At 35.1% G+C, this 20,115-nt stretch overlaps 1 protein-coding gene across 1 annotated transcript in view; it reads left to right on the top strand.

The window, feature by feature from the left end:
* Positions 1-20,115, top strand: part of LOC111793387 (protein MON2 homolog) — a 45,810-nt gene that overhangs the window by 611 nt on the left and 25,084 nt on the right. Inside the window, exons 2-11 of the mRNA XM_023675233.1 lie at positions 154-339; positions 7,996-8,085; positions 12,798-12,871; positions 12,986-13,138; positions 13,682-13,802; positions 14,021-14,076; positions 17,033-17,087; positions 17,190-17,246; positions 17,357-17,458; positions 19,995-20,075. Of these exons, the coding sequence (XP_023531001.1) occupies positions 154-339; positions 7,996-8,085; positions 12,798-12,871; positions 12,986-13,138; positions 13,682-13,802; positions 14,021-14,076; positions 17,033-17,087; positions 17,190-17,246; positions 17,357-17,458; positions 19,995-20,075 (975 nt within the window). The remainder of the gene's footprint in view (positions 1-153; positions 340-7,995; positions 8,086-12,797; positions 12,872-12,985; positions 13,139-13,681; positions 13,803-14,020; positions 14,077-17,032; positions 17,088-17,189; positions 17,247-17,356; positions 17,459-19,994; positions 20,076-20,115) is intronic.

The following is a 20,115-nucleotide window of genomic DNA, read 5'->3' as shown; positions in this document are numbered from 1 at the left end:
GTATGGATGCTGCAACAAAATTCTTTATCTATGCTTCGAGATATTAGACTGTAGCGAATTTGGTTGCAACAAAATTCTTTATCTATGTTGGATATGTCCTGCATTTGACATTCATGTTCTTCATATATATATATTTTTTTTGTTGATTTGCAGCTTCGATCGATGATGAGTCCCAGTGATATTGCAGAAAATGAAGACATTTTACGAATTTTTTTGCTGGCATGCGAAGCCAAAACTATAAAATTGAGTGTCATTGGACTTTCGTCTCTACAAAAGCTCATATCTCATGATGCAGTCAGTCCTTCTGCCTTGAAAGAAATACTCTCCACCCTGAAAGATGTAAGTTTTTAATAGTAGGCACGGTGTACTGCTTTTAAGTGTTAAGAGAAATTACAAATTTCATTGACTTAATTTGATCGACTACTTTTGTTACAGTAAGGTCTAAATACTGCTAATTGTGTTTTAAAAAACGTTTGTTTGGGTTGATCAGCTACCTTTCTTATGTTAAGCTAGTTCCAGTTAGCTTTATGATTTTTGATAACAAAATCTAAGTCTGCAGTTAACTAATACCAATTGAAACATAAGTTGCTTTTACTCTTCTGGCACCCAAAGAGTTGTTCTCTTCTCTTTGCGCTAGTGGTTCCCGGTTCTCATCCAATTGATACGTAAGTAGCCTATGATAAATAACCCAGACTTTGAGGTTATATTCCATTTTTTCTTTTGATAAGCCATCCCTGCCCCCGTCCCATCTTGATAACACACCTAATTCATATTTGCGTTAGTTTTATTATTTTTTATTCTTTTATTTCTCTAATATCTCTCTCAATTGAAGATTGGAGCAATGAACCACTTCCATTCGTTTTTATCAATCAATGGAAAAATCACCTATAGATAGTTTGTTTGAATGCTCAAACAAAAGTTTACGCCGAAGAAAGGGATGGAGATGTGTGTGAGAGTTGATGATAACTATTGTGGATTTATTCCAACGTGGTAGATACAAAAAGAAATGAGAAAGTGATTCAAGTAGATAGTGTTACGTTAATGCAATAACACTAGTGGGCCATATGGGTTGCTCATGTTCTGTTATTTCTTTTGTTCACTCCCTTGTTGGAGTTTGTTTCCTTGTTTCTTTGAGTATTAGCCACTTTTCATTATTTCAATAAATGTTTTTGTATCTTGTTAGAAAACTTAAGTTTAATGAGCAACTTAATCCATTTTTGTGGGGAAGGTTACGGAGCCGCAATTAGATTCCAATCTTGCAAAGAACCTTTGTCCGGTAGACAATAGGACTTTTCATTAGAGGCAGATTTTAATTGTCAAGAGATGGACGACTGCTGCCTGATACTGCAAATGGATTGGATAAATGATAGTTTGTTTCCTAAATCCCAATAAATTTGAATCTTCAAATCTTATTGCCTGCTTGAAAATGAATAGATAGACAACTTAATGAAGGATAGGCTGTGGGAGGAGAAATAGGCTTGCTTTCCTTGGCACATTTTTTATGGGTCAATGTATCTTTGATGGTTCATAGTTGGCCAATTTCAGGTTCTTGTAGTTTTGTTAGTCAAACCTTTCTTTGAATTGTGATTGTTGACATGTGATGGAGAATTTATTTTAAATCATCAGTTTAATATATTTTTTATGAATTTTTTGTTTATAAAAAAATTCCTCATTTTCCATCGGAAGACTGAGTGGGAAGATCCATGCCTCACGAGGTCTTTGGCAGGGGGATTCACTATCCCCTTTCCTTCTCATATTGGTAATGGATTGTCTTAGTCACTTACTCACCAAAGCTGAATACAAAGGATAGATAAAGGGATTTTTCTTCTCTGATTTGTCAGATGTCTCATCCATAAAAAACATCATCAAGGCGGTAAAAACCTTTGAAAGATTCTCAGGACAAAACATCAATCTATAAAAAATAGAGATTTGGGCATCAATGTTAGCACATAGATTATTGAAGACGTTGCCAGCAGATATGGTTGGAAAAGGGTGAATGGCCGAATATATACCTAGGATTACCCTTAATTGGGAACCACAAATCCTTCTCCTTCTGGAAGACTATTATTGAAAAAATAGAAAGAAGGTTATCAACATGGTCATCATTTTATACTTCTAAGAGCGAAAGGCTCACCCTAATACAAGTCAAACTATCCAACTTTCCCACTTTACATGTCTCCATTCAAAATGCCACAAAAGGTGGCTATGAATATAAAAAGACTATTAAGAAACTATTTGTGAAAAGATGACCTACATCTTGTTTGATGGAATATCATAATCCTACTAGTAAACAAGGGAGGACTTGGCCTATTTTCGATGAAGGAGAAGAACAAAGCTCTCATCACCAAATGGATATGGATACATTATCATGGAGACAACGCCTTGTGGAGAAAACTTATAAAGGCTAAATATACTCCTACATCATGTACAAATCAACCCCCTCCATCTTCTGCAAAGGAGCCATGGAAGTACATAAAAAAGCACCAAAACCTCATCACCAACCGCATTTGCCACAGAGTGAGTGATGGTGGAAGCACATCTTTATGGATTGACTATTTAATTGAAAACACCATGCTAGCCTTACAATATCCACTTATGTATAGATCCTATCATAGCAGAACGACCACAATCAAAGAAAGATGGAATGATGTCAACAAATTTGCAGACCTGAAGCTTGGTAGGAACCTAAAGGATAACAAAGCTACGAAAATGGGTCGAATTAAGCGTCGACTTTGCCCCAATTGTATTGTCAAAAGAAGCTGGCTTATTGAAATGGCTTCCCAGTGTTGATAGGGTCTTCTCTACAAAATCTTTGATGATGGACATAGGGAAAAAGTACCAGTAATAAACCCCATGCTAGCAAAGGCAATATGGAAAGGAAATCACCCTGAAGTTTTTCCTATGGAAAATAACGCACAAAGGCATTAAAGTGAAATTTACAAAAAAAGAATGCCCTACATTTCTCTATTTCTAAGTTGGTGCTCATTATGCAAGAAAGACAACAAATTACAAAACCACTTATTTATGTAATGTACAAATGCTCAAAATTTCTGGACAAGGATTCTCAATATCTTCCGTTGACGTCTCACTTTTCCTAGAAAGGTAAAAGATTTATTGGATAGGGCTTTAACGTTCCACCCATTCAAGATTGTAAAAGCCTTCCATGGAAAAATATCATTACTGCTTTCATTCGGAATCTATAGAAAGTAGGAAATCAAAGAGTATTCACAGAAAAGTCAGACTTATATGAAGCTCTTTGACAATGTTGCTTACCATGCTATTTCGTGGTGTAAATTGTTCAACACTTTTGCTTCCTATAATCATACGTCCATCATAGTAAATTGATTTTTTTTTTTGTAAACATCATGGATAACACATCCCTTTTGTAAAATTCAAACCTTAATGAAATTGTCTCTTACCAAAAAAAGAAAAAAAAAAGAATCCTATTTTATAGTGGGGGACTGTTTAGGATCTGGATAGATGGAATAGGTTTGTGGGAAGGGTGGACGGAATAGATTTGTGGGAAGAGTTTTAGAGTGTTACACGCTTCAATTCTATTCTTTATCACCTACTTTATATTTCTCATTTCATTTTTTTAATACATGAAACAAAATTTTTGATTAACGTAATGAAATGATACAAGCTCCACGAAGGGTGAAAAATAAAGTAGTAAATAAAAGTGAAACATAATGAAAATTACGACAAGGAGACAAAAGCATTCTAGCTAAGACATATCTTGTAAAGAGAAATCAATGTAAGACTTAGATAGAGAACACCATGAAGAAGTCTTGAGGCGAGCAGATTTGAAACGATCTAACCAAGGAAGACACTTGTTATGAAAAATCCTTTGATTCCTTTCAAACCACAATTAAAAAAGGAGAGATTTAATGAAGATAAAAAAAAAACGAGAACAACTTAAGCCAACAATGCCTAAAATAAGGACAGGTGCATCTGGGAGTTTCTGATAAGAAATGGTCAAGAATATATATGTATATAGTTTCAATTTCACAAAATGATTAAAGAGTTTCCAATTGAAGAGTACAAATTTGAGATAAAATACCAATGAAGGAAACTTGTATTTTTCGATCCCCGCTTTTAAGCATTGAAACTTGCACTCCTTTCCAAACAAATTTCTCTTCTCTGCCGAAGATAATTGCATCAACTCACCCTTTACAACAGATCTAATTTCAAGCTCATGAGAATATAGCTCATTTTTTCTCCGAGTTAGCATCAAAATGGGCAATTTTGATATAAGGCTTTTATCGTGTATTCTCTTTTCTTCATGTACTGCAAACCAAACTTCTATAACAACTTTCAAATTTCTCAGCTTGGAAGCTATCGCAAAACCAACTCAACCATAAGAACGATTGTTAAGAAGAAACAACCATGACTTCAATGGAAAAATGGAAGCCTATTGGTTAGCATCATGGAGAATTTAATTTTCTTGTGCTCAATTGGTGTACAAATTCATCTTTTGTGCTTTCACTTAGAGAAATCAAAAAATATACAAGAGTTCAGGAAAAAAGTCCCAACAAAAAAGGGGACTGACCTTAACTACAGAAAAGGACTCTAATTCTGAAGAATCAGACCAAACTCATTATACAAAAAGGTGTAGTGATCAATATCTATAAAGAGACGTTAAACTTAGCCACCTCCTAAACTTCCTTACCCATTCTCTCAATCTCTTTAAAAGTTTTATTATTTTTCTCAATCTAAGTGTCCCACAAAAAAGAAAAGAAATTAACTTGCCACAAAGCTTTGTCCTTCTCTCTAAAGGGAGGATTCATAAGTACCTCCTCCAATTGCCTTCTCTATTTTGAGCCCAATGAACAAAGAACGATACCAACCAACGACTCCAAAGGTAGTGAGCAAATTGACAATCCAAAAACAAATGATTAAGGTCCTTCTCATGCCTCCTACAAAGTATGCACCATTGTGATATGAAATGTAGGAACAATGCCTTTGAATACAATCCATGGTGTTAACTTCTCCACAAAAAACCTGCCATGCAAGCACCTTAACTTCGGAATTTTAACCTTCAGAGCAAGGAAAAAGCACAGGGGGAGAAGGGGTAGACAAGATCTAAAAGAATGAATGGCAAGATAATCCCCTAGAAGGATTAGGGGGCCAAATCTTAACATCGCTGCTGTTATCCTCCCTATAGTGTAAAAATTCATCTTACTTCCACAAGTATCATTTTTCTTGGAAAGATATCTCTTCAGTTTCCCTCCTTATTCTAGGTTGTTAAGTGCTCTATTGGGTTGATTCTCATACCAATTTTTGGGAGGTTTGATGGATGTGGAGATTTTTTTGAACAAGAAACAAATTTGAATTGATAGATGAAGAAAATACAAGATGCTTGTCGAAACAACCTCCTAACAGGAGAAAAAGAAAAAAAACCAAAAGTTGCCCCTTTTTGCCCATTTGTACCACCTCTCGACTATGAAATCACTCTATGTGGTCTCTATTTTGCTGTCTTCTGGCGAGTTTTCTTCTTCTGGTTTTGAGTTTTATTGCTTCCTCTCGATAGGGTGTTGTTGGAGGTTTCTACCGTTTACTTTTGAGGGACATTCATATTCACTGAGGGAGAGGGATGTTTGTACCTGTATCCTTTGCTTATCACAAGCCCTTCTTCTGGTTCATTCTTCTATCCTTTGACTGTGCCTTTGCTTCCCCTTGTTGCCCCACCATTTTCCTCAATCTGTCAAGTTAAGATTCCTAAGAAGGCAAAGTTCTTTGCTTGACAAGCCTTACATGGAAAAGCCAATACTTTATACAACGAGCTTAAACACTTTTTGGTGCTCTCTTTGTAGAGGTGCTTTGAAGGACCTTGACCTTATCCTATGTAATTGCCACTTTGTTTAGTCAATTTGGTCCAAGTTCTTGGATGTTTATAGTGTCTCATTGGCGTGGAGTAAGAACTATGGGACTATGATTGAGGAGGTTCTGTTGAATCCTCCTTCATGAGAGAAGGCCGAAATCCTTTGACCAACTTTTTTTTAACTATGTATTTAAGAAATTTGGCTTATTCTTTTGGATTGGAGCCCTTGTAGCTTGTTGGATTTTCAGAGGGGATGACAGAGTTTGAGGGGGAGTTGTTGGAGTGTCTTGACTAGGGGTTCAATGTCTAAGGATTTTTGTAGTGTTATCAATTAAGTTTATTCTTTTGGATTGGAGCCCTTGTAGCTTGTTGGGGTTTTTTTTTTTAAATTTATAAATAAGTGTTATAGTACATAAGGGGATTGGAGCCCCTGCTTGTAGTTTGTTGGTTTTTTTTTGTATGTCATTGTCTTTTTTTGTTTTTTGTAAATAAAATAAGTGTTATAGTATATAATAAGTGGATTTAGAAGGTTATTAGTCTTTTGTCCTTTATTATAATTTTACTGTTATTAGTCTAGAGCTTCCACATATGCCTATATATATATATATTTAGCCCTATTGTATAGAATGTGATGTGATTCTCTCATATTTTGGCCTCATAGTAACATGATATCAGAGCACTACGTCTTTTCTAGGTAACTAGGGTTTTGTGAGTCATTAGGAGGGATTTGTGAACATTAGGGTTTAAGGTATGGGACACCTTGTTGGAGAGTTTTGTCTTTTATCTTGGGTTTTGTGTATCATCACTGCGTAGCCCAATCGATGATCAACAAGGATCCAAAATTTGACAGGAAAAGTACCAGCGCGTGCGCCACACGTGTTGCTAGAAGAATCTTTCATCCGTATGCATGGTCAAAATTTTCTCTGGTTTTGTGGCTAACCATTTCACACTACTCCTGAATTGTTTGTGTGGTTATCTTGGTCCTAATCGCATCGAGTTAGAAGTCGGTTCGGAAAAGAACTAAAGTTTTTTTTTTATTGGGAACTTCATTCATATAAGATTTTTTAGAAGTTGTGCCTTGGTTGGAAGGTTTTACATTTATCATTAACCTATGGCCAAACAATAGCTCACAGTGATGTCTAATGTGGTATAATCGCAGACTCAATCATTCCATGATTCATCTAAGAAGCCATTTGTTAATTGCATAATCGAGTTTGCTCAAATTCAACATTATCAGAAATCATCGAAAGCATCTTCTTCATCATTCTCGATTACTCCTATTACAACTATAGTCAAGTAACACGAATCATTGTCTTCTTTCATCCTCTACTAAGTAGGTCATAAACTCTAATACTACCAGTCATATGACAGGTAATCCCAATTTGTTTTTCACTCTTTCACCATCTACATCCCTTGCCAATGGTACTTGGCAGATGGAACAAAATTGTTTGTTCTTGGATCTGACATGGTAAATTTAACCCCATCTCTTTCTTTTGTCCTTTTTTGAAGGTCACAAGATTAATCGAGGTAAGAGTACTGTCTTGGGTATTTATTGTGATTCGTCTAAGTTGAATAGATGGGCAGCTATGGTGGGTGTGAGGTCATGCTCTTGTATACTCTTTCATTTTTCTCAATAAAAACTTGGTTTCTTCTTAAAAGAACTATACTTTATCCTCTTTGTTGGCCAATTGGTGGTATTNTTTTTTTTTTTTTTTTTTTTTTTTTTTTTTTGTATAGGAAATAAGAACCATTGATATGTGAAATAGATTACAAAAGGAACTCCTATCTTTGAATAATTGCAAAAAAATACTGCCCATGGGTCATGAGGTGTGATGAGCTATAATTATAAAAGGGAGGAGAAAGTTTACTCCAAGGCAAAGCAAGAAAAAAGGTAGACTCAATAAAATAATGAATTCTTTTTTACTTATTTGTGAAGACATGAGCGTTTTTTCTGACCATAAGTTCCAGTTAAAAGCATAGATGAAGTTGCACCAGAGGATTTTGTAGCCTCATTCATCTAGAATTTTTTTCCCTCTCATTTTGTATTATTTCATTATTTTATCTTGATGGAGAATATTTTGAATAATATGAGTTTGATTCTGCCCTTGATATGTCAAGTTAAACGCAACAATGGATTTTCATATCATTCTAATTTAAATTTCCTTTTTTTGCAGCACGCTGAAATATCAGATGAGACTGTTCAGTTAAAGACACTTCAAACTATACTAATAATTTTTCAATCCCGATTACATCCTGAAAGTGAGGTAATGATCATTTAGAAAACTTTATCGCAATAAGATGATCATTGTGCAAGAAATAGTACATCTTTAAAAAAATGGACAGCTGAATAGATTTTACTTCTTTTGTTTATTTTTTGTTGATGAGATCTTATTTTAGAGTGCGTGGTTCTTAGAAATTCAAATTATGTATGTGATCACTGTTCACATAATGTGGGGCTCTTCTAACTTTGTCAGGGGATTCTTCTATAAACCTGAGAAGAAGGGATCCACCTTTGGGCCCCAATCCTTCCGAGAGGTTTGGTGGGATAAACCTTGGCATCAGAATTCTTTCAAATTCTCATACTTAAGATTTTCTTGAGGTTTTTGGTGGCTTAAAATCAGGTGTAGTTCCTATGAAGGAGGACATTCTTATGCATCCACCATTTCAGGATAAGGGTTGGTTCTTGTGGTGCACGAGCTTTTTTGCTGTTTTGTGAGGTCTGTTGGTTGTGAGAAGTAATAGGATATGATCTTTTAGAGAGATCGAGATATTATGAGAGGAGGTTTAGCCTCTAGCCAATTTTCATGCATATCTTTCGGTGTTAGCTTCTAAGAATTTTGTATTTAGGTCTTATCATTTTAAATTAGAGGTCATTATTTGTATACTTAGTTTTGATCTAGTGGTTCATTTTGTTGGGTTGTCTTTAAGGACAACCCTTTACATCCTTTAATTTTTGTCAATGAAAGCTTGATTGTGGAAAATTGCAAAAACCACCCCTTAAGTATAGAGGTTGTTGCACCATTCAAACTTTTAATTTAAATAGTTAAGCCCTAGAACTTGCACAATTGTTAAAATTGGGCTCTAAAACTTGCACAATTACAAAAATTGGACTCAAACTTTTAATTGCAAAAATTAGACCCCTTAACTTAGAATATAATGGTAAAACGTGACCCTAAAACTTTTAATTTTAAAAATTAAATCTAACTAACCTAATTGTTAAAATTAGGTGTTTTTTTTTTTTTTTGTAAAAAATGTTATTATTATTTTTTCCCATTGGTTCTGTTACCATCCATTATCTTCTCCAATGCAATCCACTATTTTTGATTGAGGAAGGGGTTTTAGTTGAGGGAGATGAGGATATAGGAGGCAGTGGTGAATCACTACAAGTACTAGGGGTGGTTGGAGGTTCAAGAGAAAGTTCTGACAGTGCATGTAGGTGTATTGAATTGATTCGACCAATCCAACGTCAAAGAACAGTACGCCGTGATGGTGTTGAAGTGGACAAGGAGGTTTTGTGAGATTAGAGATGATTGGTAGAGAGAGGAAACTCCAAGGCTTTGTTTGGGAAGAAGATGAACATAGGAAAAAGAGGGATATGTGGGCAAAGGCAAAATGATTGTTGGGGAGAGATGAAAAGACCATTGGAGTAGCTGAGAGTGAAAGGCTTCAATCTGTGTGATCCACGAGAGGGCAGTGAAAAAAATGAAGATTTTGCTTCATTTGTCTATATGTCTTTCCCTTGCCTTCCTTTTAAACTTTTGGACCAGGATTCAAAGAATCTTTTCACAAGCGCTCCACTTTCACCAGATGATCGCACCTTGTGGAGTGCAAATGTTGATCCTCAAAGAGATAGAAAGGAGAGGATGAATGGAAAAAAAAGAACAATGTTTACAAAAGGAGAGAAGATGAACAATTGTGTCAGTTAAAGGGTTTAATAGATGAACAATTGTGTCAGTTAAAGGGTTTAATTTTTGAAATTAAAAGTTTGAGGGTCCCTTTTTACCACTGTTTATGGTAAGTCGATGGGTTTAATTTTTACAATTAAAAGTTTCATAGTCCAATTTTTACAATTAAAAGCTTGATAGTCCAATTTTTACAATTGTTTAAGTTTGAGGGCCTAATTTTAGCATTTGTGTTAGTTTGAAGGTTTCATTTTTACCATTAAAAGTTTGAGGGGTGCAATTGCAACAACCACCATACTTTAAGGTTGGTTTTTACCATTTGCTCATAATTTTTTAGAATACTGAAACGAGGCAAGCAGATTTTAGAGAGTTTAAAAGCAATTACTAATGATGGACGATGTTGGAATTTATGACCCTGTGTTTCTTATGCATCAGATTTCTTTGAACTTCTTGCGGCGAGGTTTATAAATTAAAGAACATATTTCTTTGAATACAGTGTTTCAATTATACTCTTTATGTAACGATCCTATTTTTCAATACCTCAAATCACAGGTCACCACATACACTCAAGGGTAAAAGAGCAGTAAATTTTCTTTTGTAAAACGAGAGATTCAAGGAATTTAAAATTTAAATATGCATTCAAAATCGACATCTAAGTAGTTTTAAGGTAATATCTGTAGAGTCGAATCAAAACACTTTTACATAAGTTTCGAGAAGAAGCTTTAATATACTAGTAAAAAAGACAAGAAGGAAGAAACTCAATCTAAAATGCACCCTTTGTAGCTTCACGACTCTGCACGCTCCCGCCATCAGCATTGGTCTACACTCTATCCGGAAAAAAAAAAGAAAAAAAAGAAGATAATATGGAATGAGTAAAAATATTCATTAAGCAACCTACTTGTAGGCTATTGTCGGACTTAATCCTATACACAGAAGCTATGTGCTCATAGCTATTTTTAACGATTGCCCAAACTGTGGCTAAACGGTTATACCAAACTTGGTCGATCACTGTAGAACTACCCTCAGCATATCTCCTTTAAGGAGTACTCAATCCCTCTTAGGATCACAACTTAGGGGTTTTCTGTTTTCTTGGCTCTAGGTTTCACGTATGTCTAGGTCCTTCATCGGCCTTGCGCGAGGAGCGCCTCGAGTCACTATGGCCCATGAAAAAGGCCCTAAGGTAATACTTGTCGGTATGGAGGAGCCCTTTTCGCTCTAAATGGTGACCGCACTCCATACCTATCTACCTACTGAGCTCTAATAGTGGATTCTCCCTTATGGTGTCAGACAATATCTACCTGTTTCTAAGATGAGTAAATTGCCTGTCACTACGCCCATTCTAGGCTAGAATAGTAACTACCTGCTCATGTACCCTTAGCGGGTTAGACCAGTAAAACTACCTGTCACCATGCCCTTTCTAGGCTGGGACAGCAAACTACCGGCTCATGTACCCTTATCAGGTTAGAACAGTAAAACTACCTGTCTTAGGAACAGTAACGGTCTGTTACTTTGCATTTTCAGGCTATAACAGTAAACTACTTGTCACTACGCCCTCTTAGGCTAGAACAGTAAAACTACCTATCACTATGCCACTCGAGCTGGATCAGTACAAAGGCCATCCCTCCCCACTAGGCACCACCGATATGAATGGTAGTAGTATACTCTCTATGGCTACCGATATCCTCTATGGGTGACAACTAAGCATGTGTAACAAGTAGACCTTAAACTCTGTTGGTTAGTTCACAAAGAGGGGTTGCACCCTATCTGTCCCTAAAGGTACCTAGTCAACCCAAGGAGGCTATGGAACTCATGACTAGGTGCTAGGACCAAAATACGCGAAACAGTAACTCATAGTCTATGGAAATCATAACTAGCACTTATGGCACATAACGATAGTCCAACTCATGACTAGACACTAACGGGCTATCCAAACTCTAAATCATGCATAATAACGTATAAAGGCATACAACATGCTCGCCATGCTCATTACGTGATAAAAATCCAACCTCAACATTCTAGAAAGCATAAAAGCCTAATGATTTATCAGAGTTCATAAATCATGCGTGCGGTAACTATAAATAGAACTAAGTTACCGTAACTATAAATAGAACTAAGTGGTAACTGTTCACATTATCTAAGCACAATTTTCATGAAACTAGGTTAAACTAGGCTCCTAAACATAATACTCAATCATTGCCCTCAATCCTAATCGACTCCTACTAGTATTTCTTAAAAACTTGCTCCATATGGTTACTTACTTGATTTTAGACTTGGGATATTCTAAATTTCTCCAAAATTCCTCAATATGCCCTAAATTAAGTCAAAAGAATAAAACAAGGTTAGCTTCAAATTTGTTAAAGAGAAGGTTGAGAAACTAATCGTTGACTGTGTGGTCATTTTCTCCGACCTGCGTGCGTGCCATTCTGCTTTCCTTCCTTTTTTATTATTTTGAAAAAAAATCTTTTATTTATCTTCTTAAATTCTAGGCGTTACACTTTAGGCCTCCATTTTCCTTGTTTTGTAAGCTAAAATATGTTTTTGCCTATACTTCTAAATTCATCATCACTTAATACATTTTTTAAATGAAGACCAGACTTTCGTTGAGAAAAATGAAAAAGAATACAAAAGTTGCTAACAAATGAATGAACTTGTATTTGCATCATTTGTTCTTGTGCATTTTTACCGATTGTCAACTTCTAGCATTAAAAATAAGCTTGAATCTCACCGAAGTTGATGAATTTAAGCTAGAAATAGTCGTTTGAAAGTGCCTGGAAGCATGGGCTTGTGACTTGAGTGGGGGCACAAAGAGAGTTTGGAAGATTTCGGAGTAGGATGGACTAACAGGTTTGGGAGCTTTGTTCGGTTGGCCGTGATTTCCTTATAGTGGGTGACCAAGCAGAGGGAAATTTTTTCTTGCCATTCATGCATAAAAAAATAGAATACTCACAAATGAACTACACCACAACTTGCTTTTACTGGAAGATTCTTTAGTTGCTGAAAATAAAAAATCGTCATCTTATTGCTATTGTAACCTTTATCACGGTAGCCAAAATTTTTCACTTGTATAACTGCAGGAAAATATGGCTCAAGCTCTTGGCATCTGTATTCGGCTTTTAGAAAACAACAGATCTTCTGACAGTGTTCGAAAGTATGTCATTGAATTTACACGCATGATGTCCTTGTCTAATATGATTATTATTCATCAGCTACTTGCTATTTTCCCTCTTTATCTAACAAACACTTTTCATTCGAGTGTGTACAGTACTGCAGCTGCTACCTTTAGGCAAGCAGTAGCTCTAATTTTTGATCATGTAATTTTTGCTGAGTCGCTTCCGGCGGGAAAGTTTGGTACTGGAAGTCTAACCTCTCGAACCATGGTTACTGCTGATGTTGATCATAACATCAATAGCTCAGAGTATGCTTGTCTTTTGATTGACATCACTTTACTCCCATAGTTCACAGCTTTCTATGAATGATTAGTATCTTTCTACGAATGACTAATGTTGAGTTATGCTATTTGAATTTTATTTAATGTGCAACTATTGAAGTCTTTTTTTTCTGCAGCACCTGTTTATGTAACTTCGAAATAAGGAAAACAGTTATCATCCTCTGATCTCATACTTCATTGGGAGAATATCCGGCTGTCTCATTTATTTATTTGTATTCTTTATTTTGGATTAAAGCGGAGAAAAATGAATTAATACAAAAGGGGCTTACAAAAACCACAACCAGATAAGGAAGCCAAAACAGAATCTTTTTTATGTTATGTTCTATGTCTCAACTTTTCTACATTTGCTATCAGTTAGTAGATTTGTTTTTTTGGAACAAGATATAACTTTTCATTAAAAGAAAAGAAAAGAAAAGAAAAGAAAAGAAAAGAAAAAAACAACAGAAAACTGTTATTACGCACCATAAGCATGGTGTTACTACTTTAATTCATTAATCCTGGCATGAACAGGACAATGAACAATGGGTCTCTTTCTGGAGGGCCATTGTTGAAGCGAGAGAACTTGACTAAAGCTGGGAGTCTTGGGCTTCAATTGCTTGAAGATCTGACAGCTCTTGCTGCAGATGGATCTGTATGTACTTACATTAAGCCATTAGTTTGTAAATTAAGATAACTCTTGTACACCTTTTAAATTTTCTCAGTCACGCGAAAATTAGTTTGGAAATTAATCTACATCTTCAAATTCTTCCTTTTAGCATTTTTTATCTCTTCTGTTGTCTGCAGTGGGGACATTGTGATTAAATAAATTTGTCCAATTTCCCAATAAATGACATTGCTTTTCATTGACAGGCAACTTGGTTACGCCCAATTTCTTTCCAGCGCTCCTTTGCCCTTGATATATTAGAGTAAGAATATCTCTTCTCTGAAGGCTGTGTATACTTCTACCGTCTTTTCAATTTAAATTTTTTATTAAGATACTTCTCCGCATTATCATATTATTCTTCTCCTATATTTCCATTCCATCTAGAAAGTACAAAAAACAATAACTTTGCTTATTGACTCAATTTTGTTTCTAAAAATGGAAAAAAAAAAAAAAAATTGATTCAATTTGGTTTTACATTTTGAACACAACAAAGACACTTACAAAAACATTTTGTGCTTCCAGTTTTGTTTAAATGGTCATTCTATAAGAAATAGTTTATTCTTCCTAACTAAGGATGTAGTAACTATTAACTCAAAAGGATGACTAGGCAAGTCACATAGCTTGGTATGATATTGACTTCCATTTCAAGCAAGTTCTTCTTGAAAATGACATTATTATATATATTGATGAGAAATATAGTCAATGTATTCAACAAAAGTGGAGACAATATCGTGAAGACCTTAGCGAGCCTAGGAGGGTTTGAAACAAAAGGCCTCCAATCTAGGTTGATATGAAAAATAGAATATTACAAAAAGAATTGTGTAGGGCACTCCAAGTAGTGGCCGTACACTTCACATTGTCACAGAAAGTTTCAACCAGCAACTATTTATTGAGTGGGATTTAGAATTTGCGATAGACTTACTGGAGGGAGTCTTCTTTTAGAGGTTTTGGTGGAGTACCCCAACTGTCTTCCCAGAATCCGTTTTTCCTTCCATATCCCCACTTGTATTTTATTTTCTTCTCAAAGAAAGCTCTGGATTTACAAATATCCTTCCAGGGCTGCAGATGAGTTTCTTCTTAATCTGACCTGGAATCCAATTGCTCTCTGCAAATGATCTTTTTTTACTGCCTTTTATTGGTTTAGATGTTCACCAAGCCTAATCATCATACTTTTACTGCATTAGTCTCTTGTTAAAAAAAAAAAAAAAAAGAGAGAACAAAGTATCATAAGCATATTGGATGTGGGTTATATGCACCTTCTCTTTGCCTATCTTGAATCCTTCTATAATGTCTCTTTATCCTTACTGGAGTGAAAGGGAAAGGGGACAAGGGGTTCCTTTGCCCCAAGCCCCTGGAAACAATGGATTTCCCCTGGTCTTCCATTAGTTATGATAGAGAAACGGGAGGTCCTTTTTGTAGTTTGTTGGGCTCCTTTAGTTGGATATTTCTTTTTATGTCCTTGTACGTCCTTTAATTTCTCTCAATGAAAGCCGTTTTTTTTTTTATTACAAGATGATGATAGAGATCCAAGAATCCATTTTATCCATTTGCTTCCAAACCTCCAAGATTATTATACGAATGTCAGTTGAAATGTTGTTAGAGTATTAAGGGTACATTAGTAGTTAGGGCGCATTTTAGGATGTTTGGTTATAACTAGAGGGAGTGAGAAAGGAAGAGGGTAGACATTTATTCAACGGGATTGGGTTAGGGCTCGAGTGAGAGTGGTCAAGAAAGTGGAGGTTCCAAGTACCTTGAGTACTTTGTTATCTTGAAGCTATGTTACTTTTACATTGAAATATTTTTTGGGTTCTATCAAATTGGTTTCAAAGTTGTCCGTTCCGGCCATGGAGTTAGATGCAAATGTACATGAGAATATGTTGAACATTTTATGTGAAGTGGTGGAGTGTTTGAATTAGATTTTCGATTCATTTCAAGATACAATGAAACAGAGTTTCAAATAAATTAGAGAGAGCATGGCAGTGAGAAGAGAGAAGATAATATTGGCAAAGATGAAAAGAAAAGAAAAAAAAATCACGATAGAGTTGTGTAGCTCAACTAGCAAATGGATGGCCATTAGAGTGAAGTCACAAGGACAAAAGCATCATTAAAATACTCAAAAGAGGAAGGAGGATATAAAGAATGAGAAATTGATGGAGAAAAAAGTAAGAATAGGTTGAAGAAACGAACTAGGGCGCACAAACAAGATGAAGGAGTCCAAAAACATGACTTTCAAAATGAACCAATGAAGACGATATGGGGAGGTTGATTCATTGTCCGTGGGTATTCAAAAGCCTCATGAAGGGGCTGGGAGGGAGTTTAAACCCACAGAGGCGAGATGTCCAAGGGAGATCTATTGGCAAGTAGAGATTGGTGATAACAAATGTTCAGAGAGGTCTCTAGCAGTTGCTCCTTCTATGGCTGGAGATGGAAAACGTTTTTAGAGACGCCTACGCAAGCATTGTGAAGAGGCAACAAATGAATCAAAGGTTATTGGACATGAGGAAAAAGGAATAGAAAAGGACAAGTGCTTAATGGAGACTGACGCCATCATTGAACATATGCGGAGATAAAGATGAAGTTCTGGTGAAGGTGGAAATGCAACCTTCGTGAAAATGGAATTTGATAGGAAAATGATCTGAAGTAGTTCTTGCAAGTCTAGTCACTCTTACTGTGGAGAAGAGGTCCAGCCATCCTCCCATAATTAAGAATCTGTTCTGATTAGATAAAGAAAGTGGGCTTCTCATGCGTGCCCAAGTAAATGATAAAGTAGGATGAAAATGACATTATATTTGGCAAATCTATCTTGAAGAGGTTTCCTTCTCCCTTTCCAGCTAGGTGTCCTTCTAGTGCCTCGTTTGTAATCAAAACTGGATCCAAAATCTGTGATTTGGGCAAATACAATTAAAGCAAGTATTTCAGAAATTTTGAATGAAAAAAAGGGTGTTTGATGATAAATTTACTGCGATGGAAGAAAATTGATGTTCATAAATATGAAGCATCTTCATAGTGCTCCGTATGTTCTTTATTTTTGTAATTTTTCTTTGAGGGATTTCTTGTGCATTTGGGATTCATTTTTATAACCCCCTGAGTTTGGGATCTTTGATTGTGTAAGGTTTACTTATATACTCGTACAGGGACTCTCTCTGTAACTTTTCACTGATTTAATGAATGTCGTTTCCTCATGTTTTTTCTCTTAATATTTTATTTGTTATTTGTAGGTTCATTTTGTCAAATTATGTAGCTGTCTTCAGGATATTAGTTCCATATGAGCAGGTGGTTACTGTAGTTTACCTAAGAAACTTCTACTTTGACATTTATATGTTTTTTCTTTGATAAAATTTTTAATATTGGAATGATTACTTAAAAATTTAACAGGTTTTGCGCCATCAGATTTGTTCTCTTCTTATGACATCACTTCGTACAAATGCTGAGGTGATTGATTTGGAAAATTTGTGAACTTAATCTTTAGCTTCGATAACCATGCTTGTTGAGATCTTGGTAACAAATTGGCTTCCTTTTGCCCCATTTCCATGTCATGTTAGATTGAAGGTGAAGCAGGGGAGCCTTATTTCCGACGCATAGTCTTGCGGTCAGTTGCTCATATTATCAGACTATATAGTACATCCCTCATCACTGAATGTGAGGTCTGTTCTATGAGAATAAACTTTTTGATTGTGACATGATAATTTGGATAATGAACTTTATTAATAGTTCTTTGTTATTGTTTGACATCCATTACTCTTGGTATGCACTTATTCAACTTTAATTAGTTCACAAATTTCAGCACCAATACTTGAATGCTTCATATGCATCAGACCTTCTGATAACTGTTTTAGTTCTTATTTATACTAGTTATAATTACTAATTGTGTATACCTTAACAATATCAGGATAAGTATTCCCATTTTCAATAACAATGCCTATATTTTTGCTTGTTTGGTGGCTTGAGGAAAGTTCTTTATTTAGTTTGTCTCATCCAAAATATTCTTGGTGTCAAACTGGTCGGACTTCATTAAATCTGGTTTGAGAGGGATCAAAGGATATTTTAAGATAAGCCTAGAGTTCGGATTGAGAATTTTGATTTAGTTATTGCTATTATCGTTATTTTCTCTAAGAAGCAAACTTCTGATTGATGGGTGTTAATTACAAAAGAGGAGGGAATAACCCACTGAGAAGTCCTGAGGAGAAAACAAAAGATACTTCAATTGGTATTCATAAAATGATAGTCGTAATTATCTTTCTATGAGTACCAATTGAAGAAGAGGTTTTTGTGGTAAGTTGGAGTCTGTACGGTTGAGGTCGGAGGAGAGACAACAAAACTCTCTAGGAGTGTTGAGAGGGGCCCTTGTGATGTTTGGTCCCTCACTGGGTTTTTTGTTTCTCATTGGATGTCAATAACAAAGTTTTTTTTTTTTTTTTTTTTTTTTNTTTTTTTTTTTTTTTTTTTTTTTTTTTTTTTTTAAATTTAATATTTTTTTATTTATAATTATTTACTAGGTCTCATTTTATTGAGCTGGATTCCCTTCCTTAAACAGTATTTTTTTTTAATCCCCTGTATTCTCTTTTTTTCTCAACTAAATGAAAGTTGAGTTCTTATTTAAAAAAAGAAAGAAAGAAGATAATTGTAATTATAGAAATTTGATAAAGTGTGCTTGAGAAGGAATACCATATATATTTTTCTTGGTAAGAAACAAAGGAATACATCTTTGTGTCTTGAATGTATATTCTTTTCTGATAAGAAACAAAGGAATACATCTTTGTGTCTTGAATGTATATTCTTTTCTGATAAGAAACAAAAGAAACAAAGGAATCCCATAATTTAACAATGCCCGGAAGCTCAAGCCACCCTCTAGATCTTTTTAATTTGTCTAGAAAAGATGGGTCGTTTTCATTTTTTCCATAAAAAGAAACAAGAATTTTCATTGATGAAATGAAAAATTACATAAGGCTAGGAAGAAAACATTTTGTTTTTGACCAAGTGGCCATGTTAAACATGTGTCAGACATGGATATGTCTGGACACGCTCTAGATTTGTGTTCACACGCAAAATTCCGTGTCATCTTGTTTTTTTTAAAAAAAAACTTTGGACACATGATGGTCACACCATAGACACATCCTAGACACGCCATTCAAAATTCCAAACCTTTCAAGTGTCTGCGGTAGAATGATGATGTTGGTAGAGGTAGATGTTAGCAAAGCAACGACATTAGTAGAGATGATCAATGGGAGAGATGGAGAGAGAAGAATATGGAGAGGGGGGAGGGAAGCATAATGAAAAATACTTTGGGGAGGGAAGAAGATTTTAGGGTTAGTTCTTTTTTTTTTTTTTTTTTATAATTATTATTCTTAAATTACAAACTTTTTCATAAATTTGTTATATGGGCTTTTAATGGATACTTTTGGCATGTTTTCTTTTGTCCTTACTGAATTTAGGTGGGCTCTTGTGATTTATTAGATTTCATGTTCAATTAAATTCTAAACTTAACTCAATGGGCAATTAAGAGCGTTTGTGTAGACAATCTAGATTCTCTTTTAGGTTTTCAAATTTCTGTGTTCAATGAATATGCCTTCGGTAGATGTGTTTTTGAAAATTATTTTCCAATTATGTTATCCAAATGGTGGAAATTCTGAAACAAAATTTTTATGTTTTCATTGTATTCAAATTTTGAATATGAAAGTTTTAAATGTAGAATTATATTAAAAAACTATGTTCACGTTGTGTCTGGGTCCATGCTTCTTGGGGTAGCGCATAAAAAGAACTGAAAAAAACTAATAGGCATGCTTGATTACATGGTTCTGAACCCAAACATGCTTGAAAAACTGGCCTACAAAGCTAAAAAGCTATGCGACCTTTACAACAAATGCCCATATTTCAAACTGCGCATTAGCTTGCATCATCTATTGCACTGCCCCAAGAAAAACTATCTGCTTACATATTTAGACAACACTTTTAAAAGGTATAAACACTTGAAGCAATAACCAAAGCATCTTGATAGGAAGAAAACAGCACCAACTATATTTTTCTATCTTATAGAACCTTTGACTAGAATGGAGTTCTTTGATACCTGTATTTTAGTCTCATTTCTGTTGAAGCTAAGTAATGGAGTTTTTCTTGCTTCTCATTGAGAATCTAAATCTATTGTATAACTACATCTTTTTTATTTTTTTATACCAAATGCAGGTTTTCCTCAGTATGTTATTGAAGGTTACTTTTCTTGATCTACCACTGTGGCATAGGATTCTTGTTCTTGAAAATTTGAGGGTAACTCTAATTAAGTTGATTATATGTGAATTGGTGGTTT

This window comes from Cucurbita pepo, chromosome LG04 (assembly GCF_002806865.2).
Source record: "Cucurbita pepo subsp. pepo cultivar mu-cu-16 chromosome LG04, ASM280686v2, whole genome shotgun sequence".
NCBI classification, from domain to species: domain Eukaryota; kingdom Viridiplantae; phylum Streptophyta; class Magnoliopsida; order Cucurbitales; family Cucurbitaceae; genus Cucurbita; species Cucurbita pepo.
Note: the sequence above shows the minus strand (reverse complement) of the source record. Positions and strands in the feature narration are given on the sequence as shown.